The following is a 23,094-nucleotide window of genomic DNA, read 5'->3' on the forward strand; positions in this document are numbered from 1 at the left end:
AAAGTATGTAACACAGCAAGCTGAGATTTTGCACATGGTGGGGAAATGAATCATATTGAGTAATATTCTGCCTGTCTCGCCTAAGCTTACAGCATTGGTTGGTTAGTTTACTTTACACCAGAAATTTGCACCCGAATTCTGGGGCATGATGTCACACATTTGGAAATGCCCAAGTGTAAAACACATAATAAATGTGGAGTAAGTATAAAAAAAGGCACGAGGCTTTTATTTTGTCACGCTTTACAGAATTCTGGTGCATTTAGCTTTGACAAACTTGCCATAAGGTTTATGAGAAAGTTCCAAAACTTTTTCTCACGCCGTTAAAAGTTTTGTTGTAGTTTTGCAAAACTTTTATGTGATTAAGTTGAATGTAGATAAACTGTAGAAGTTGGGATTAGCACTTCTATTGATCGTGCATTATAGATCTGTGTCACTATCCGTTACGGCCATCTGGGCTAATATAGGGTCACCCCTAGAAGAGCGCCCCCCGCCCCATCCTGCCGTCCCTTGGATACCTGCAGACGCTTTTTCTGTGACATTAACTCTTTACACCACAATCACAGATTTGCTTTTGTGTCCACTACAGGACTGATACTCCGCGTTTTCAGCAAGTTTTGGCCAAGCTGGAGAGTGACCCCGTGTGCCAACGGCTGAGCCTCAAATCTTTCCTCATCCTCCCCTTCCAGAGGATCACTCGTCTGCGGCTGCTCCTGCAGGTAACACTTCTGGATTGGGACGTGACGCTCATTTAGTGGTTCTTCTTACAGCCGCCCCTCCCAACTGACGTCGGCCCTGACTACAGTCCTCAGACAAATGCCCACTGGGACGGTGCGCTGTCCCCAGTAATGACCTTTTTAAGACCTTGAGCTTCTTTCCCCACGGCCAGGGAATTAAAGAGCCACCGACGTATGTGCAGTGTATTATCCTGAGCTGCAGATATAATTCACACACAGGATGGTGCAGAAGGGGCAAAAAGTGGAAATAGTCCCCTCTTAAGGCGAGTTTCTCAGGTCCGACCTTCACTTTCCAAGTAAAGTCTGTGATGTCCGGATCAGCTGCTAGAGATGAGCACGTTGACTCGCAAGATCCTTGTCCAGTGGCTGCAACCATTATCCGTGGCCCCCGCATGGGAGTCTGGCATCCCTGGCGCCTCTTCTGCTTTGTAGGCCAGGCGTTGTGGAGTGCTGGACACATGACATTGACATGGTCCCACTATTTAGGAAAGGAGTCATGGATGTCGGCAGGTAGAAGGCAGTTCGCATGGACCAGGGTCCTGTGGATCTTTCCATTCTTCTGTACCAGCTTCAGGTTTTCTGACCCACTTGTACGGAGCGAGGCTGCGCACGTCTAGTTGGAATGTGGCCGGGAGCGTTCATATCACATACTTGCAATGTCGCGACTGTCCGCTCCCGACATTGGAGAATCCTGACAGTGTGTGCCGTGCGCTTTGAGAATCCATGTGTCCGCAGTCTGGTTCCATGTTGGCAGGGTGTTGCACAATCCACAGTGTAACAAACCCTTATCTGTGTGAGCAGGACCTGGGCATGACGGGGGTTGGAGTGTAGACCTATGTAATGAGCGCAAACAGTGAAGAAATTAATTAACCCCTTTCATCCTAGATAATTCTCATTTATTTCCACAGAATATTCTGAAGCGCTCTGCCCCAGGATCTACGGAGGAGCTCCAAGCCACCCAAGCCCACAATTTACTGGGGAAGGTGAGCGATGTGTCCTCCATCATGGTCGGTGACTGTCATCCTCTTATAGTATTAATGCCAGCTCAGCCTTTCATGGGTAGGATGGGAGTAACGCCATTGAGGCGCCGACCCTAGGACGGGGGGGTTACAGATACGGTGAGAGCGGCTGAGCTGCGCCGTTTCCACAACTCGGGAGTGGAGGGAGTCTCGTCCTTTTTACTCAACCTCTTCCTTTGTGGCCATTTTTGAACTTTATTTTTTTATCATCTTCTTCCAAGAGAAAATATTTTATAAACTTTCCATCGACATAGCCATATGAGGTTTTAGGGGTTTTTTGCTGGGCAAATTGTAGTTTTTGTTGTTGCCATCAACACTTTATAAAATGGGATAAAAAACTATGTTGCCATTGTTTTTGGGACTTGCCTTCACAGTGTATATTGTGCGTTAACAATGACCTGGTACCCTGATTCTCCAGGACCGCACGATTACAGCGACGCCAAACTTGTACAGGGTTTTCGTGATATTTAAGTGGTTAAAAAAAAATTGTAGAACTTTTTGTACAAGAAAATGTAATTGTCACCGTTTTCTGAGATCTGTAACTTTTTGTTTTTTTTAATTGCTTTTCAGTCACTGGAGCAGTGTGAAGTTTTCTTTGTTGTTGTTTTTTTCATGGGCACACCTGTAATTTTTATTAATACCATTTTGGTGAGCTATCATTAGAAAAACTAAGTACACCCTGTTCAAATTCTAAGATCCTACTAATCGGGACACAATATAAAAACATCTGGTCCTTAAACAAATGTTAAAATTAGATGAACAACACAGGCAAAAAATTACAGTCATTATTTTACCAAAAACTAAGCAAAATGCAGGATCAGTATGTTAAAAAATCAAGTACACCCTTACTGCTTCCATAGCGCATAAAAGGGTAAGTAGCGGCCGGGTGCCAGGAATCAAATGCCCTTGATTAATTGTTGGTCAACAAATGTGACCTGCTCTATAAAAGCAGAAGTTTGGGCAGTTTGCTGGCTGGATCATTTGAATCTGTGATCTATAATGTAGTGAAATGAGGGATCTATAAAGATCAGCCCTGTATTCTTCCACTCTGTACTACCTCCTACATCTGAACTCTTGCTACATTCCTATCCAGGGTTTAAACTGGCCTTACTGCTACACTGTAACAAACCCACTGCTGATGCTTCCAGCTCAGGTCGGAGGGTCTTCACTGGATATAACCACAATATTTAGCTCTTTGCATTTATTTACATAGATTTTCCTGTCTAAAATTATCAGTCAGTGAAGAGAAACTTCCTAAGGCTTTATACACACTGAGTTTTTCCAGAATTCTTGGGATCAAACACTGAACGGAGCTCTGCAAAACTCACGTTTTTGATCTAAATATTCAGCCAAAAGGCTCCGTGTGCACACAGCCTAAGACTGTCAGAAAACCTGTACAGACCTAATACTTCTCACAGATGAGGGTTTGTTACTATGTATCCAGTGCAGGCAATTTACTGATAGAAACTCAGACTGAAATATGTTAAACGAGCGTAGAAATTGTAACTATATAGAATCTCAGTATACAGAAGAATGTTCTCATTCACTGACCACAAACAGAGAAATTAAAAAAATGGTGACTAAATGGAAATCAGTCTCGATGATCTATTAATCCCGTGTTTCTGTGAATCTCTTCTTTGTCAGCTGATAAGAGACTGTAATGAGAGTGTGCAGAGGATGAAGGACACAGAGGAACTGATTTTACTCAACCAGAAGATTCAGTTTGAGTGTAAGGTGAGTGTCTCCCGGCTCCTCGGAGGAGGGGCTTCCCCAGATCTGTGACCTTAAGTGGCTGAGCTGCAAGAGGCAACACAGCCAGGAGATTTTGCAATTTAAAAATCTCCAATCATTCCCTGCTTCTTCATAGTCTGCCCAGAACGTGCCCCGATGATTTGCATTCTGGGAAGTATTGTTGTCCACAAGCTTGTAGTCAACAAAAATAGTGAGTGCAGCTCTGGAGTATAATGCAGGATGTAACACAGGATCAGTAATGTAATGTATGTACACAGTGACTGCACCAGCAGAATAGTGAGTTCAGCTCTGGGGTATAATACAGGATGTAACTCAGGATCAGTAATGTAATGTATGTACACAGTGACTGCACCAGCAGAATAGTGAGTGCAGCTCTGGAGTATAATATAGAATGTAACTCAGGATCAGTAATGTAATGTATATACACAGTTACTGCACCAGCAGAATAGTGAGTGCAGCTCTGGAGTATAATACAGGATGTAACTCAGGATCAGTATTGTAATGTATGTACACAGTGACTGCACCAGCAGAATAGTGAGTGCAGCTCTGGAGTATAATACTGGATGTAACTCAGGATCAGTAATGTAATGTATATACACAGTTACTGCACCAGCAGAATAGTGAGTGCAGCTCTGGAGTATAATGAAGGATGTAACTCCGGATCAGTAATGTATGTATACAGTCCTGACGAAGCCACTGGCGTGGTGAAACGCGCGTCGAGGTGTTCATTCCACGGGTCTATATATGAGGGCCATCATGTCCACAGGTATTATGCAAGCGCCATTCTAATTAGGTCCTATTATGGGCTGATTATGTTATGTTAGGCCAATGGGTTCAAGTGCAATACATGGGGTAGTGATTTCCTCAATAATTTTATAAGGACTTAGGTATTGTAATTTGTTATTAAATATCCATGATAAGTTGCTTTATATGGTATATGCACCCGGGCACATTTGTTGCCAAGCATCCTGTGTCACTTTGATTGGGTCTTTTTGGTCCTGGTGTTATAGTCCCATGGATTTTCTTTTTCTGCTGATACTATCTTACAGATGGTTGTGCCATCTGATGTGTGCTCTTTTCTGAATATTTTTGCATATATTTATCTTGTATTATGATAATTTTATTAATAAACATTGTTGTATTGGGAATTGCTCCTTCAGTTTTCCTCTCTATTGGTTCAAATGTATGTATACAGTGACTGAACCAGCAGAATAGTGAGTGCAGCTCTGGAGTAGAATATACAGTGCTCCAAAAAATAAAGGGAACATTAAAATCCTACATCCTAGATATCTCTGAATTAAATATTACAGTTGCAAATTTTTATTCATTACATAGTGGAATGTGTTCAGAACAATAAAACATACCAATTATCAATGTAAATCAAAATGAATATCCCAAGGAGGTCTGGATTTGGAGTGATAATCAAAATCAAAGTGAAAAATCAAATTACAGACTGATCCAAGTTCAGTGGAAATGCCTCATGACAAGGAAAAGATGCTCAGTAGTGTGTGTGGCCTCCACGTGCCTGTATGACCTCCCTACAATGTCTGGGCATGCTCCTGATGAGGCAGCGGATGGTCTCCTGAGGGATTTACTCCCAGACCTGGACTAAAGCATCCACCAACTCCTGTCTGTGGTGCAACGTGACATTGGTGGATGGAGCGAGACATGATGTCCCAGATGTGCTCAATCGGATTCGGGTCTGGGGTACGGGCGGGCCAGTCCATAGCTTCAATGCCTTCATCTTGCAGGAACTGCTGACACACTCCAGCCACATGAGGTCTGGCATTGTCCTGCATTAGGAGGAACCCAGGGCCAACCGCACCAGCATATGGTCTCACAAGGGGTCTGAGGATCTCATCTCGGTAACTAATGGCAGTCAGGCTACCTCTGGCGAGCACATGGAGGGCTGTGCGGCCCTCCAAAGAAATGCCACCCCACACCATTACTGACCCACTGCCAAACCGGTCTGTTGTGAATTCTGCTCTTGGGCTCCCTCCGGTGGTTGTAAGTGGTAGCGCTGCTGTCTCTGAATCACAGCATTTATCAGGTGTTTTCACTTTTTGCAATTTGGACAGGGCTATTTAGTCTTGCTTCACCCTTTAGTCAGTGCCAGTTGTCCATTGTTCCTGGAGGATTCACATCCCTGCCTGGTCTCTTCTGCTTTGCAGTTCTTTTCAACAAAGATAAGTTCTGGCCTTGATTTTGCTGTCCACATGCTGTGGTCTTATTGTTCAGTTAAGATGTTAAGATGCTGGTCTGAGTGATTCTATGTCTCTGGCCATTCAGATTGATTGGCGCTTGCGGGAGCGCAGAGTTGTGCACACTATGGCATTGTCTTCCGAGCACAGTCCTAAGCCTATGCAGTGTGATAGGATTGTGTCTAGAGCTGAACGACAAGGATTCAGACGTCAGAATAGGTTGTGTTTTTACTGCGGCGATTCTGCTCATGTTACTTCGGATTGCCCTAAGCGTACCAAGAGAATCGCTGGTTCTGTTACCATCAGTACTGTACAACCTAAATTTCTGTTATCTGTGACCCTGATCTGCTCATTATAGTCATTTTCTGTCATGGCATTTGTGGATTCAGGCGCCGCTCTAAATTTAATGGACTTAGAATTTTCCAGACATTGTGGTTTCCCCTTGCAGCCTTTGCAGAGTCCTATTCCTTTGAGGGGCATTGATGCTACACCGTTGGCTAAAAATAAACCTCAGTTTTGGACACAGCTGACCATGTGCATGGCGCCAGCGCATCAGGAAGATTGTCGTTTTCTGGTGTTGCATAATTTGCATGATGCTATTGTGCTGGGTTTCCCATGGTTACAGGTGCATAATCCGGTATTAGATTGGAAAACTATGTCTGTGACTAGTTGGGGTTGTCAGGGGGTTCATGGTGACGTTCCTGTGATGTCAATTGCCTCCTCCCCCTCTTCTGAAATTCCTGAGTTTTTGTCAGATTTCCAGGATGTATTCAATGAGCCCAAGTCCAGTTCCCTTCCACCGCATAGGGACTGTGAGGCTGTAAGTTCCCTAAAGGCCGACTTTTCAACCTGTCTGTGCCAGAACATACCGCCATGCGGAGCTATGTGAAGGACTCCTTGGAGAAGGGGCATATTCGGCCATCTTCTTCACCATTGGGAGCAGGTTTTTTCTTTGTTGCCAAAAAAGATGGTTCCTTGAGACCCTGTATTGATTATCGCCTCTTGAATAAGATCACGGTCAAATTCCAATACCCTTTGCCTTTGCTTTCTGATCTGTTTGCTAGGATTAAGGGGGCTAGTTGGTTTACTAAGATTGACCTTCGAGGGGCATATAATCTGGTTCGTATTAAGCAGGGGGACGAATGGAAAACTGCGTTTAATACGCCCGAAGGCCATTTTGAATACCTTGTGATGCCATTCGGACTCTCTAATGCTCCATCTGTGTTTCAGTCCTTCATGCATGATATATTTCGGAATTATCTTGATAAATTCATGATTGTATATTTGGATGATATTTAGATTTTTTTAGATGATTGGGAGTCTCCTGTGAAACAAGTCAGGATGGTATTTCAGGTCCTTCGAGACAATGCCTTGTTTGTGAAGGGGTCTAAGTGCCTCTTTGGAGTACAGAAGGTTTCTTTTTTGGGCTTCATTTTTTCTCCCTCATCTATAGAAATGGATCCGGTTAAGGTTCAGGCCATTCATGATTGGATCCAGCCCACATCCGTGAAGAGCCTTCAGAAATTTTTGGGCTTTGCTAATTTTTATCGCCGTTTCATTGCCAACTTCTCCAGTGTGGTTAAACCCCTGACCGATTTGACGAAGAAAGGTGCTGATGTTACGAATTGGTCCTCTGCGGCTGTTTCTGCCTTTCAGGAGCTTAAACGCCGATTTACTTCTGCCCCCGTGTTGCATCAGCCGGATGTTTCTCTTCCTTTTCAGGTTGAGGTTGACGCTTCTGAGATTGGGGCAGGGGCCGTTTTGTCTCAGAGGAATTCTGATGGTTCCTTGATGAAACCGTGTGCCTTCTTTTCTCGAAAGTTTTCGCCTGCGGAACGCAATTATGATGTCGGCAATCGTGAGTTGTTGGCTATGAAGTGGGCACTGGAGGAGTGGCGACATTGGCTTGAGGGGGCCAAGCACCGTATTGTGGTCTTGACCGATCATAAGAATCTGATTTATCTCGAGTCTCCAAACGGCTGAATCCTAGACCCGATGGTGCCTGTTTTTCTCCCGTTTTGATTTTGTGGTCTCGTATCTTCCGGGTTCTAAGAATGTTAAGGCTGATGCCCTCTCTAGGAGCTTTTTGCCTGATTCTCCTGGGGTCCTTGAGCCGGTCGGTATTCTGAAGGAAGGGGTGATTCTTTCTGCCATCTCCCCTGATTTACGACGGGTTCTTCAGAAATTTCAGGCTGATAAACCTGACCGCTGTCCAGTGGGGAAATTGTTTGTTCCTGACAGATGGACTAGTAAAGTGATTTCGGAGGTTCATTGTTCTGTGTTGGCCGGTCATCCTGGGATTTTTGGTACCAGAGATTTGGTTGGTAGGTCCTTTTGGTGGCCTTCTTTGTCACGGGATGTGCATTCTTTTGTGCAGTCCTGTGGGACTTGTGCGCGGGCCAAGCCTTGCTGTTCCCGCGCTAGTGGGTTGCTTTTGCCTTTGCCGGTCCCTGAGAGGCCTTGGACGCATATTTCTATGGATTTTATTTCGGATCTTCCGGTTTCCCAGAGGATGTCAGTTATCTGGGTGGTTTGTGACCGGTTTTCTAAGATGGTTCATTTGGTACCTTTGCCTAAGTTGCCTTCCTCTTCTGATTTGGTTCCGTTGTTTTTTCAGCATGTGGTTCGTTTGCATGGCATTCCGGAGAACATTGTGTCCGATAGAGGTTCCCAGTTTGTTTCTAGGTTTTGGCGGGCCTTTTGTGCTAGGCTGGGCATTCATTTGTCTTTTTCTTCCGCATTTCATCCTCAGACAAATGGCCAAACCGAGCGAACTAATCAGACCTTGGAGACTTATTTGAGATGCTTCGTGTCTGCTGATCAGGATGATTGGGTGGCTTTCTTGCCATTGGCCGAGTTTGCCCTTAATAATCGGGCTAGTTCTGCTACCTTGGTTTCACCCTTCTTTTGTAACTCTGGTTTTCATCCTCGTTTTTCTTCGGGGCAGGTTGAGCCTTCTGATTGTCCTGGGGTGGACTCTGTGGTTGACAGGTTGCAGCAAATTTGGGCTCATGTTGTTGACAATTTGGTGTTGTCTCAGGAAGGGGCTCAGCGTTTTGCTAACCGTCGTCGCTGTGTTGGTTCCCGGCTTCGGGTTGGGGATTTGGTCTGGTTGTCTTCCCGTCATGTCCCTATGAAGGTTTCTTCCCCTAAGTTTAAGCCTCGGTTTATTGGCCCTTATAGGATTTCTGAGATTATCAATCCAGTGTCTTTTCGTTTGGCCCTTCCAGCCTCTTTTTCCATCCATAATGTTTTTCATAGATCTTTGTTGTGGAAATATGTGGTGCCCGTTGTTCCCTCTGTTGATCCTCCTGCCCCGGTGTTGATTGATGGGGAGTTGGAGTATGTGGTTGAGAAGATTTTGGATTCTCGTTTTTCGAGGCGGAGGCTTCGGTATCTTGTCAAATGGAAGGGTTATGGCCAGGAGGATAATTCTTGGGTTGTTGCCTCCGATGTTCATGCTGATGATTTGGTTTGTGCCTTTCATTTGGCTCATCCGGATAGGCCTGGGGGCTCTGGTGAGGGTTCTGTGACCCCTCCTCAAGGGGGGGGGGTACTGTTGTGAATTCTGCTCTTGGGCTCCCTCCGGTGGTTGTAAGTGGTAGCGCTGCTGTCTCTGAATCACAGCATTTATCAGGTGTTTTCACTTTTTGCAATTTGGACAGGGCTATTTAGTCTTGCTTCACCCTTTAGTCAGTGCCAGTTGTCCGTTGTTCCTGGAGGATTCACATTCCTGCCTGGTCTCTTCTGCTTTGCAGTTCTTTTCAACAAAGATAAGTTCTGGCCTTGATTTTGCTGTCCATATGCTGTGGTCTTATTGTTCAGTTATTTTCCATGTTTTGTCTTGTCCAGCTTGGTCTGTATAAGGATTTGTTTAGCCAAGCTGGTATCTCTGGAGATGCAGATATACCCTCCATGTCTTTAGTTAGCTGTGGAGTTTTTGTATTTTCTGTGGTGGATATTTTCTAGTGTTTTAATACTGACCGCATAGTACTCTGTCCTGTCCTTTCTATTTAGCTAGAAGTGGCCTCCTTTGCTAAATTCTCATTTCAGTCTGTGTATGTTTTTTCCCTCTCCTCTCACAGTCAATATTTGTGGGGGGCTGCCTGTTCTTTGGGGATTTTCTCTGAGGCAAGATAGTTTTCCCTTTTCTATCTCTAGGGTAATTAGTCCTCCGGCTGTGTCGAGATGTCTAGGGAGCGCTAGGTACATTCCACGGCTACTTCTAGTTGCGGTGTTAGGTTCAGGGTCTGCGGTCAGTACAGGTACCACCTTTTCCAGAGTACGTCCCATGCTGCTCTTAGGCCACCAGATCATAACACCGGTCATGCTGAAGAATGTTGCAGGCAGCAGATCGCTCTCCTCGGCGTCTCCAGACTCTGTCACATGTGCTCAGTGTGAATCTGCTTTCATCTGTGAAGAGCACAGGGCGCCAGTGGTGAATTTGCCAATCCTGGTGTTCTGTGGCAAATGCCAAGCATCCTGCACGGTGTTGGGCTGTGAGCACAACCCCCATCTGTGGACGTCGGGCCCTCAGACCATCCTCATGGAGACGGTTTCTAACTGTTTGTGCAGACACATGCACATTTGTGGCCTGCTGGAGGTCATTTTGCAGGGCTCTGGCAGTGCTCCTCCTGTTCCTCCTTGCACAAAGGCGGAGGTAGCGGTCCTGCTGCTGGGTTGTTGCCCTCCTACGGCCCCCTCCACATCTCCTGGTGTACTGGCCTGTCTCCTGGTAGCACGTCCAGCCTCTGGACACTACGCTGACAGACACAGCAAACCTTCTTGCCACAGCTCGCATTGATGTGCCATCCTGGGTGAGCTGCACTACCTGAGTAACTTGTGTGGGTTGTAGAGTCCTTCTCATGCTACCACGAGTGTGAAAGCCCAACCAACATTCAAAAGTGACCAAAACATCAGCCAGAAAGCATTGGTACTGAGATGTGGTCTGTGGTCCCCACCTGCAGAACCACTCCTTTATTGAGGGTGTCTTGATAATTGCCAATAATTCCCATCTGTTGTCTATTCCATTTGCACAACAGCAGGTGAAATTGATTGTCAGTCAGTGTTGCTTCCTAAGTGGACAGTTTGATTTCACAGAAGTTTAATTTACTTGGCGTTATATTCTGTTGTGAGTGTTCCCTTTATTTTTTTTGAGCAGTGTATAATTGGGTCATTCTGGTTTTTCAGGAGTTACTGACTCTCCGTGCTTCTGTATTTCAGATCTTTCCCCTCATCTCTCAGTCTCGGCGTCTTGTTAAACACGGGGAGGTCACATCTTTGGAGTACAATTCAAAATGGAAGGTCAGCACTCGGCCGGTCTACCTGCATCTCTTCAATGACTGTCTCCTGCTGTCTCGCGTCAGAGAGTGAGTATCCTACATTTCTACGACCTGTTAATTAATGGTTCATGAACCGAATTCCTTTAATGCTTCTCGCTGTGAGCAGTTTATTCTTTTTTTAAACTTTTGTTTCTGCCTCCAACATATAAAGATTTATTTGTTGTTTTTCATAGCGACATCTAATTTGACCGTGTAATATATTGTCAAAAAAACAACTTTCTTTGTGGGGTGTAGTTGGGGGGACATTGCAGTTCAGTCATTTTCTTTTTTAGGGTTCATTTTACTGTGTGGTACAGGCAGTTTTTATTCTGCGGTCACTACAATTACAGCAATACCAATTTTACGCAGTTTACTAATTAAAAAAAACCTTAGAAACATTAAATAAACATAGTGGGCAACATCTGAAACTGAGAACTGTTTCATTTTCCTCTCCATGGAGCCGTGCGAGGGTCTTTTGGATATAATTTTAGGGTATGCACAGCTCTATTATTTCTTAAAGCAATACTAAACATGATATATGTTTAAAATTTTACATTTTAAATAATAATTCATTTATAAATAATACTTATAAATAAAAAATAAAATATAGTTCCTGATGTATTTCCCTAGGGGAGGACGTTTCGTCGTATTCGACCACGCGTCCGAGTTTAGAGTGGAACGATGTGAAATTAAACTTCATACCAACCAGAAAAATATTTTCCGCGTATTCCTGAGAGATTCTGCTGCTATGGGACGGGACTCCTTCCACGACCTACGAGAGACGGAGTTCATCTTCCGGACAGAGACACAGTGAGTTGCTTCAAATCCTAGAACTAGGGTTTTTTTTGTGGTTTAAATCTTGAACAAACGTTCACTGACAGCAAGCAGAGGCTGAAAATCAGACACTTTAACTCAAATCTCTATCCTGTCTCGATCGTTTGTTACAATGTATCTGTGTAGGTAAAATGTGCAAAACAGTCAGTTTCTCTAAGGGTGAGATGTTATATCTATTTGCCGTATTCCTATAGTCTAGTCTTACAGTAACAACGCTGCTCTTCTTTGCTCTGATTTTTTTTTTCCCGTACAAACATTCATTTACATTGTTCAACCATTATAGGAGTCAGAAGCTGAGATGGATCTGTGCATTGTCTCCACCGAGAGAAGAGATCGACTTCCTGAGGGATCACGGTGAGATGACATGCTGACGAAAGAGAAGAATATAACTACTATAATACTGCCCCTATGTATAAGAATATGACTACTATAATACTGCTCCCTATGTACAAGAATATAACTACTATAATACTGCTCCCTATGTACAAGAATATAACTACTATAATACTGCTCCTATGTACAAGAATATAACTACTATAATACTGCCTCCTATGTACAAGAATATAACTACTATAATACTGCCCCTATGTACAAGAATATAACTACTATAATACTGCCCCCTATGTACAAGAATATAACTACTATAATACTGCCTCTATGTACAAGAATATAACTACTATAATACTGCCCCTATGTACAAGAATATAATTACTATAATACTGCTCCTATGTACAAGAATATAACTACTATAATACTGCTCCTATGTACAAGAATATAACTACTATAATACTGCCCCTATGTACAAGAATATAACTACTATTATACTGCCCCCTATGTACAGGAATATAACTACTATAATACTGCTCCTATGTACAAGAATATAACTACTATAATACTGCCCCTATGTACAAGAATATAACTACTATAATACTGCTCCTATGTACAGGAATATAACTACTATAATACTGCCCCTATGTACAAGAATATAACTACTATAATACTGCTCCTCTGTACAAGAATATAACTACTGTAATACTGCTCCTATGTACAAGAATATAACTACTATAATACTGCCCCTATATACAAGAATATAACTACTATAATACTGCACCCTATGTACAAGAATATAAATACTATAATACTGCCCCTATGTACAAGAATATAACTACTATAATACTGCTCCTATGTACAAGAATATAACTACTATAATACTGCCCCTATATACAAGAATATAACTACTATAATACTGCTCCTATGTACAGGAATATAACTACTATAATACTGCCCCTATGTACAAGAATATAACTACTATAATACTGCTCCTCTGTACAAGAATATAACTACTGTAATACTGCTCCTATGTACAAGAATATAACTACTATAATACTGCCCCTATGTATAAGAATATGACTACTATAATACTACCCCCTATGTACAAGAATATAACTACTATAATACTGCTCCCTATGTACAAGAATATAACTACTATAATACTGCTCCCTATGTACAAGAATATAACTACTATAATACTGCTCCTATGTACAAGAATATAACTACTATAATACTGCCTCCTATGTACAAGAATATAACTACTATAATACTGCCCCTATGTACAAGAATATAACTACTATAATACTGCCCCCTATGTACAAGAATATAACTACTATAATACTGCCTCTATGTACAAGAATATAACTACTATAATACTGCCCCTATGTACAAGAATATAATTACTATAATACTGCTCCTATGTACAAGAATATAACTACTATAATACTGCTCCTATGTACAAGAATATAACTACTATAATACTGCCCCTATGTACAAGAATATAACTACTATTATACTGCCCCCTATGTACAGGAATATAACTACTATAATACTGCTCCTATGTACAAGAATATAACTACTATAATACTGCCCCTATGTACAAGAATATAACTACTATAATACTGCTCCTATGTACAGGAATATAACTACTATAATACTGCCCCTATGTACAAGAATATAACTACTATAATACTGCTCCTCTGTACAAGAATATAACTACTGTAATACTGCTCCTATGTACAAGAATATAACTACTATAATACTGCCCCTATATACAAGAATATAACTACTATAATACTGCACCCTATGTACAAGAATATAAATACTATAATACTGCCCCTATGTACAAGAATATAACTACTATAATACTGCTCCTATGTACAAGAATATAACTACTATAATACTGCCCCTATATACAAGAATATAACTACTATAATACTGCACCCTATGTACAAGAATATAACTACTATAATACTGCACCCTATGTACAAGAATATAACTACTATAATACTGCTCCTATGTACAAGAATATAACTACTATAATACTGCCCCCTATGTACAAGAATATAACTACTATAATACTGCCCCTATGTACAAGAATATAACTACTATAATACTGCCCCTATGTACAAGAATATAACTACTATAATACTGCTCCCATGAAGCCTAATATATCGGTGTGTTGTACATGTTGGAGTGTGCGCATTACGTGTTTAGCAGTGCGGTCATTTCTCGTCTTTGATGTCTCAGGTCTGTCCCAGATGCAATGTTTAAAGTCTTATAAGTCTCGAGAAAACGATGAACTCTCCCTGGAGAAAGCCGATATACTGATGATCACGCAGAACAGCGATGATGGTAAATATTCAGTACAGAATCGCTTTCTATCCTTATATCTGCATGCTTGGTTTTCACCTCTTTCTTTAATAATGAAGCAGTGAGTCCCTGCACTCTGTATTGCTGCTCACTTATCATTTGTACCGATACTGCTTGTCGCGCAGCTTTCCTATCCAGACTTGCCTGCTGCTCTCATTTACTAATGTGGCATCTATTTGCATTGGTTTAAGTTATTAAGCCGTCATGCACTGCAGAAATCTGCCGGCAGAGGTCCCCACTAAATGTACTGAGCAGGCAGCGGCTTTAGTGGCCCCCAACCCATTCCCCTCCTGGGACTTAGTAGTGTCGTTGCTTATTCCTGCTCTCCGCAGTACTATTATACGGCAGTGATGGTGCACGCACACAAGTCTTGTCCTCATCATCACTTACTTGCGGATTTTACAGAATTGTGAACTTGGCTGTTTAACCCTTTAAGTGCTAAGGTCAACAGTGACTGCAGCATCTAAGGAGTTTGCAAAAAAATAAAATGTTCAACAACATAATGAACAACATAATGTCCCAGTTAATTAATTTATCACAGATATTAATGTAGAACCACAAACAACGTAAAATATCCGCAGTGCAAAGGGTGAAGTCTGCGTTATATCCGGAGTGTTTGCATAGCGGGAACCAAAATGTTCTCTGCAGAATTTGGTGTTGGTAACGCCACTGCCAATCCACTTCTGAATAGTCCAGCCTTTGGGGTTTGTTCACACACCGCTTTCTGATGCGTTTATTCCATGCACAAAATAAGAACGTTTTCACCCTGCTCAGAACATGATTATTAAATAGAAGAACGCTTAAAATCGCGCTGAAAAAGCGCGTGAAATCCACATCAAAAACTAAGTGGTTTTTTGTAGAAGTTGTTTTTAGATGGTTATATTTATTAGTCTGAAAAATCCACAAGAAAAATGCCTTAGGGCATGTTCATGCATATTTTTTTTTTTTATGTATTTTTTCGGCGTTTACGTACAGTGGGGAAAATAAGTATTTGATACACGGACGATTTTACAAGTTTTCCCACCTACAGAGAATGGAGAAATCTGTAATTTTTATCACAGCTACACTTCAACTGTGAGAGACAGAATCTAAAAATAAAATCCAGAAATCACATTGTATGATTGTTACGTAATTAATTTGCATTTTATTGCATGAAATAATTTGATACAATGGAAAAAACTGAATTTAATATTTGGTGCTGAAACCTTTGTTTGCAGTTACAGAGGTCAGACGTTTCCTGTAGCTCTTGACCAGGTTTGCACACACTGCAGCAGGGATTTTGGCCCACTCCTCCATACAGATCTTCTCCAGATGTTTCAGGTTTCGGGGCTGTCGCTGGGCAACATTGAGTTTCAGCTCCTTCCAAATATTTTCTATTGTGTTCAGGTCTGGAGACTGGCTAGGCCACTCAGGACCTTGAAATGCTTCTTATGGAGCCACTCCTTAGTTGCCCCTGGTTGTGTGTTTCTGGTCATTGTCATGCTGGAAGACCCAGCCATGACCCATCTTCAATGCTCTTACTGAGGGAAGGAGGTTGTTGGCCAAAATCTAACAATACATGACCCCATCCATCCTCCCTTCATTATGGTGCAGTTGTCCTGTCCCCTTTACAGAAAAGCACCCCAAAGTATGATGCTTCCCCCACCATGCTTCATGGTTGGAATGTTGTTCTTGGGAGTTGTACTCATCCTTCTTCTTTCAAACACTGCAAGTGGAGTTGATACTAAAAAGTTCTATTTTGGTATAATTTGATCACATGATCTTATCCCATACCTCATCTGGATTATCCAGATGGTCAGTGGTGAACTACAAACCGGCCCAGATATGTGCTGTGTGAGCAGGGGGACCATGTGTGCCCTGCAGGATTTTACTCCATGACGGCGTAGTGTGTTACTAACGGTTATGTTTGAGACTGTGGTCCCAGCTCTCTTCATGTCATTGACCAGGTCCTCCCGTGTAATTCTGGGCCGATTCCTGACTTTTCTCAGGATCATCCTTGCCCCACAAGGTGAGATTTTGCCTGCAGCATCAGACCGAGGAAGACTGACAGTCATCTTGTGTTTCTTCCATTTTCTTATAATTGTGCCAACATTTGTAGCCTTCTCACCAAGCTGCTTGCCTATTGTCCTGTAGCCCATCCCAGCCTTGTGTAGGTCTGCAATTATGTCCCTGGTGTCCTTAGACAGCTCTTTGGTCTCGGCCATGGTGGAGAGGTTGGAGTGTTATTGTGTGTGGACAGGTGTCTTTTATACAGGCAACAAGGTCACACAGGTGCAATTAATACAGGTAATAAATGCAGGGTAGGAGGCTTCTTAACGATAAACTAACAGGTCTGTGAGAGCCAGAATTCTTGCTGGTTGCTCTGTGATCAAATATTTATTTCATGCAATAAAATGCAAATTAATTATGTAAAAATCCTACAATGTGATTTCCTGGATTTTATTTTTAGATTCTGTCTCTCACAGGTGAAGTGTACGTACAATAAAAATTACAAATCTCTCCATTCTTTGTAGGTGAGAAACGCGCAAAATCAGCAGAGTATCAAATACTTATTTTCCCCACTGTAGATACCAAAATTAATATAAATAAAGCTTTAAATCTACTTCTAACAAGGTCATAATTCGTTTGAGTGAGAAAAGGCGTCGTCCACATGTAGAGGGGTTTATTCTGCATGGTTTTTCAACGTGTGTTAGAAAAAGTGTTGTCAATTCTTTGGCACAATTTTTTATACCAGATTTTAATGTTTTTTTGCGATATTTTGGAGGTAGAAACGTGTAACTTATCGATTTCTATAGAACACCTCTTAATATAGTTTTAAAACAAAAAATATCGAAAAAAAATTTAATCAAAACTGCATTTTTTAGGTGTGCATTTTTTCAGCCTGGAAAATACTTGTCCAAAACCCTTGTGTGAAGGTACCCTAATAGATTATGTCGATGACTGCTCTTGTTCACACACAGGCGGAGGAGATGCCTATCATTGTGTGTAATCCTGTCTGTCGTGATAATGAGACTGCTGAAAAGTTTTATGTAAAGAACGGGAAGTGCGAGTTTAAAACAGCCCTGGTGGTCAGTGTGAAAATTGCAAAACTTTTTTTTTTTTCTACCTTTTTGTTTCGTGATAAGAATTTTTTTTAATACATTTTACATTAAAAAACTATTTTTAAACAGTTATTTTTTGCTAAAGATATTTTCTGCTGTCAAGGAATGGATAATAAATTTAGATCTGATGGAAGTCAGGGTTCCAGCAGACATTTTTGGGACTGCAATAATCCATTCACGGTTTGCACAAGGTCTCTGGGGTTTTGTACACAGACTTGGGTTGTTGTGTCAGAGACCTTTGTGTATTGTTCTTCCAAAGGTGACTGGATGGCATCAGATCTGATAACAGGATCTTCGATATTACCAAAGTAATGGGGAGTCTAGATTATTCCTTTAAATGTCTGCTCCTCGGGGGCGTTTCCTATGCTAATGACTCCTTTACTCATTGCAGGATGGCTGCGCGGTATCCGCCTCTCCGATCAGCAGTCTGGCTGGTTTTTACAGGCCAACGTTCAGCCCATCAGCCACGACGCCTGCATTCGCAACCTGCAAGAAGAACAACGACTACAGACTGCTCGAGCCAAGCTGCAACCCACAGGGGCCAAGGGCCACTAGCCGCCGCCTGATGTACTCGCTCTCCGGCTCCTCTTTGACACTATAGTACCACCCGTGCACACTAAGTTCTGCTGCTCTGCTTAGTCTCATCTATCTCAGACTGGAGTTGGACAGGGGCCTGTAAGACCATAATAGTGGCGACATGAGCCTGCACACTCTGCCGTCTGCCCCTCTCTGCAATCATTTAAAGGGATGGTACAGAATGGCCCCCGATCATTGTAAATGTACCATAAAATAATCTGGACGCCGCGATTTCTCCTTCACTTATGGATGTATTTATATTTTTAATTATCATACATTCCGAACGACTTATGTATTTAAGAAAATCAAAAGTCTAAGCACTTTCCAGGGTTGTCGACCTCTGTAAATAGTTTTACGTTAAATTTTATAAGAATGTGCAGGCGATAATTTTTTTTGTTGTTGTTCAGAGTCATCTAATAACGGCTTCTAGTAGGAGACGGTCAGAAAACGTAATAAACTCGTCTACAAACCTTTGCAGTGTTCTTCTGTGTGTCATGTACGGAATGGCCAGCAGATGGCAGCATTTATTCAATTAAGAAAGTTTGCTGACTTTAAAAAAAAAACAAAAAAACTTTACTAATGAGTGAAATCTGTGACACTGAAGCCCCGTTGTGGATTTTAATACATTTTTCTCGTTCTCATATAAAAAAAAAAATTGACTGATCTTTCATCTGTATATGCACTGCCCGTGACTTTCACCGGTTCATAGACTTATATGGGTGATTTTGGTGTGTGTGGTTTTTTTTCTCAAATGCTCGTATTTTGGGCTCAGTATTATTTTTGCTATTGGATTAATCCTTCTCCTCAGCAGCCAATTTTCGCTTTTGCGTTTAAATTTTTTCCTCGCCTTTTTCTTTACAACTTTTTTTTTATTTTTGTATTTGTATAAACACATGAATACTTGTTGTTATTTCTGATGGACAAGATTAAGTTATTATTATTATTTATTGTTATAGCGCCATTTACTCCATGGCGCTTTACATGTGAGGAGGGGTATACATAATAAAAACAAGTACAATAATCTTAAACAATACAAGTCACAGCTGGTACAAGAGGAGAGAGGACCCTGCCCGCGAGGGCTCACAGTCTACAAGGGATGGGTGAGAATACAGTAGGTGAGGATAGAGCTGGTCATGCAGCGGTTTGGCCGATCTGTGGTTACTGCAGGTTGTAGGCTTGTCGGACGAGGTGGGTCTTCAGGCTCTTTTTGAAGGTTTCGATGGTAGGCGAGAGTCTGATGTGTTGTGGTAGAGGGTTCCAGAGTAGGGGTGATACGCGAGAGAAATCTTGTATGCGATTGTGGGAAGAGGAGATAAGAGGGGAGTAGAGAAGGAGATCTTGTGAGGATCGGAGGTTGCGTGTAGGTAAGTACCGGGAGATGAGGTCACAGATGTATGGAGGAGACAGGTTGTGGATGGCTTTGTACGTCATGGTTAGGGTTTTGTAGTGGAGTCTCTGGGTAATGGGGAGCCAGTGAAGGGATTGACTGAGGGGAGAGTGTTGTGAATTAGACTTTTTTGACTCCCTCTTGTGGTCACTAGTGATATGACTCTGGGATTGTCTTTCCTCAGTTTGGCACCCACCTGGGTCGTTAGTCCAGGGGTGTTGCTATATAAACTTCCTGGTTTCTCAGTCCTGTGCCTGGCATCGTTGTAATCAGTTCCTTTCTGTTTGCTCCTGTCTGCTGGTCTTGGATCTTGCAAAATTAAGCTAAGTCCTGCTTCCTTGTTTTTTGGTTATTTGCTTTGCTCTTATTTTTTGTCCAGCTTGTACTAAATGTGATTCCTGATTTTGCTGGAAGCTCTAGGGGGCTGGTGTTCTCCCCCCGGGCCATTAGACGGTTCGGGGGTTCTTGAATATCCAGCGTGGAAATTTTGATAGGGTTTTTGCTGACCATATAAGTCATCTTACTATATTCTGCTATTAGTCAGTGGGCCTCTCTTTGCTAAATATCTAGTTCATTCTTACGTTTGTCTTTTCTCCTTACCTCACCGTTATTATTTGTTTGGGGGCTTGTATCCAACTTTTGTGGTCTTTTCTCTGGAGGCAAGAAAGGTCTATCTTTTCCCTTCTAGGGTTAGTTAGTTCTCCGGCTGGCGCGAGACGTCTAGAACCAACGTAGGCACGTTCCCCGGCTGCTGCTATTTGTGGTGCTAGGATTAGATATATGGTCAGCCCAGTTACCACTGCCCTATGAGCTGGTTTTTTGTGTTTGCAGACTTGGTATGTACTTTTGAGACCCTCTGCCATTGGGGTCATAACAGTATGCCAGGCCAAGGTTGAATGTTTAATGCATTGCAGAAGTGGGATTACAAGAAAGGAAAGTCTGAGTTTTTTTTTTTTTTTCTTTCCTCTCTTTTTTCCTCCCCTTTACCTCTGAGTGGCTTGTGCTTGCTGCAGACATGAATGTCCAGACCTTGATTACAAGTGTGGATCAGCTTGCTGCTCGTGTGCAGGGCATACAAGATTTTGTTACCAGTAGTCCAATGTCTGAACCTAAAATACCTATTCCTGAACTGTTCTCTGGAGACCGATTTAAGTTTAGGAATTTCAGGAATAATTGTAAATTGTTTCTATCTCTGAGACCCCGTTCATCTGGAGACTCAGCTCAGCAAGTTAAAATTGTTATCTCTTTTTTACGGGGCGACCCTCAGGATTGGGCCTTCTTGCTAGCGCCAGGAGATCCGGCATTGGCAAATATTGATGCATTTTTTCTGGCGCTCGGATTGCTTTACGAGGAACCCAATCTTGAAATTCAGGCAGAAAAAGCCTTGCTGGCTATTTCTCAGGGTCAGGATGAAGCTGAAGTGTATTGCCAAAAATTTCGGAAATGGTCCGTGCTTACTCAGTGGAATGAGTGTGCTCTGGCCGCAAATTTCAGAAATGGCCTTTCTGAAGCCATTAAGAATGTGATGGTGGGTTTCTCCATTCCTACAGGTCTGAATGATTCCATGGCGCTGGCTATTCAAATTGACCGGTGTTTGCGGGAGCGCAAAGCCGCGAATCCTCTGGTGGTGTTGTATGAACAAACACCTGATTTAATGCAATGTAGTAGAATTCAGACTAGAAATGAACGGAAAAATCATAGACGTCAGAATGGGTTGTGTTTTTACTGTGGTGATTCTACACATGTTATATCAGCATGCTCTAAACGCCTAACAAGGGTTGTTAGTCCTGTCGCCATTGGTAATTTGCAACCTAAGTTTATTTTGTCTGTGACTTTAATTTGCTCATTGTCCTCCTACCCTGTTATGGCGTTTGTGGATTCAGGTGCTGCCCTGAGTCTTATGGACTTGTCGTTTGCCAAGCGCTGTGGTTTTGTTCTTGAGCCGTTGGTAAATCCTATCCCTCTTAGAGGTATTGATGCTACGCCATTGGCGGAAAATAAACCGCAGTTTTGGACACAGGTAACCATGTGCATGACTCCTGAACATCGGGAGGTGATTCGTTTTCTTGTTCTGCATAAAATGCATGATTTGGTCGTTTTGGGGCTGCCATGGTTACAGACCCATAATCCAGTCTTGGATTGGAAGGCAATGTCTGTGTCAAGTTGGGGCTGTCAGGGAATTCATGGTGATTCCCCGCCGGTGTCTATGGCTTCCTCTACTCCTTCGGAAGTTCCTGAGTATTTGTCTGATTATCAGGATGTATTCAGCGAGTCCAGATCCAGTGCTCTTCCTCCTCATAGGGACTGTGACTGCGCTATAGATTTGATTCCAGGTAGTAAATTTCCTAAGGGAAGACTATTTAATCTGTCTGTACCTGAGCATACCGCAATGCATTCGTATATCAAGGAATCTCTGGAGAAGGGGCATATCCGTCCATCCTCTTCCCCTCTTGGTGCGGGATTCTTTTTTGTGGCCAAGAAGGACGGATCTTTGAGACCTTGTATTGACTATCGGCTTCTGAATAAAATCACTGTTAAATTTCAGTATCCTTTGCCTCTGTTGTCGGACTTGTTTGCCCGGATTAAAGGTGCCAAGTGGTTCACCAAGATAGATCTTCGTAGTGCGTACAACCTTGTGCGCATTAAGCAAGGTGATGAATGGAAGACTGCATTTAATACGCCCGAAGCTCATTTTGAGTACTTGGTGATGCCTTTCGGGCTCTCTAATGCTCCTTCAGTGTTTCAGTCCTTTATGCATGATATTTTCCGGAAGTATCTGGATAAATTTATGATTGTTTATCTGGATGATATTCTGTTTTTTTCTGATGATTGGGACTCACATGTAGAGCAGGTCAGGATGGTGTTTCAGGTTTTGCGTGAGAATGCTTTGTTTGTTAATGGCTCAAAGTGTCTCTTTGGAGTACAGAAGGTTCCCTTTTTGGGTTTTATTTTTTTCCCCTTCTGCGGTGGAGATGGACCCAGTCAAGGTCCGAGCTATTCATGATTGGACTCAACCCACGTCAGTTAAGAGTCTTCAGAAGTTCTTGGGTTTTGCTAACTTCTACCGTCGTTTTATCGCTAATTTTTCTAGCGTTGTTAAACCTTTGACGGATATGACCAAGAAAGGTTCTGATGTTGCTAACTGGGCTCCTGCTGCCGTGGAAGCCTTTCAAGTGTTGAAGCGCCGGTTTACTTCGGCGCCTGTTTTGTGCCAGCCTGATGTCTCACTTCCCTTTCAGGTTGAAGTGGATGCTTCTGAGATTGGGGCAGGGGCCGTTTTGTCGCAGAGAGGCCCTGGTTGCTCTGTAATGAGACCATGTGCTTTTTTCTCTAGGAAGTTTTCGCCTGCTGAGCGGAATTATGATGGCAATCGGGAGTTGTTGGCCATGAAGTGGGCATTTGAGGAGTGGCGTCATTGGCTCGAGGGTGCTAAGCATCGTGTGGTGGTCTTGACAGATCACAAAAA

General features: G+C 42.5%; 1 protein-coding gene across 2 annotated transcripts in view; it reads left to right on the plus strand.

The window, feature by feature from the left end:
* The window catches only part of LOC143769476 (uncharacterized), a 54,124-nt gene extending 35,409 nt beyond the window's left edge, over window positions 1–18,715 (plus strand). For both annotated transcript variants that reach the window (XM_077258084.1, XM_077258083.1), the window contains exons 8-15: window positions 587–716; window positions 1,643–1,717; window positions 3,398–3,487; window positions 10,930–11,075; window positions 11,658–11,837; window positions 12,145–12,215; window positions 14,442–14,546; window positions 18,057–18,715. In XM_077258084.1, coding sequence (XP_077114199.1) covers window positions 587–716; window positions 1,643–1,717; window positions 3,398–3,487; window positions 10,930–11,075; window positions 11,658–11,837; window positions 12,145–12,215; window positions 14,442–14,546; window positions 18,057–18,220 — 961 coding nt within the window. In that variant the 3' untranslated portion in view covers window positions 18,221–18,715. The remainder of the gene's footprint in view (window positions 1–586; window positions 717–1,642; window positions 1,718–3,397; window positions 3,488–10,929; window positions 11,076–11,657; window positions 11,838–12,144; window positions 12,216–14,441; window positions 14,547–18,056) is intronic.
* Window positions 18,716–23,094: the final 4,379 nt, after the last annotated feature.

This window comes from Ranitomeya variabilis, chromosome 4, assembly GCF_051348905.1.
Source record: "Ranitomeya variabilis isolate aRanVar5 chromosome 4, aRanVar5.hap1, whole genome shotgun sequence".
Lineage (NCBI taxonomy): Eukaryota > Metazoa > Chordata > Amphibia > Anura > Dendrobatidae > Ranitomeya > Ranitomeya variabilis.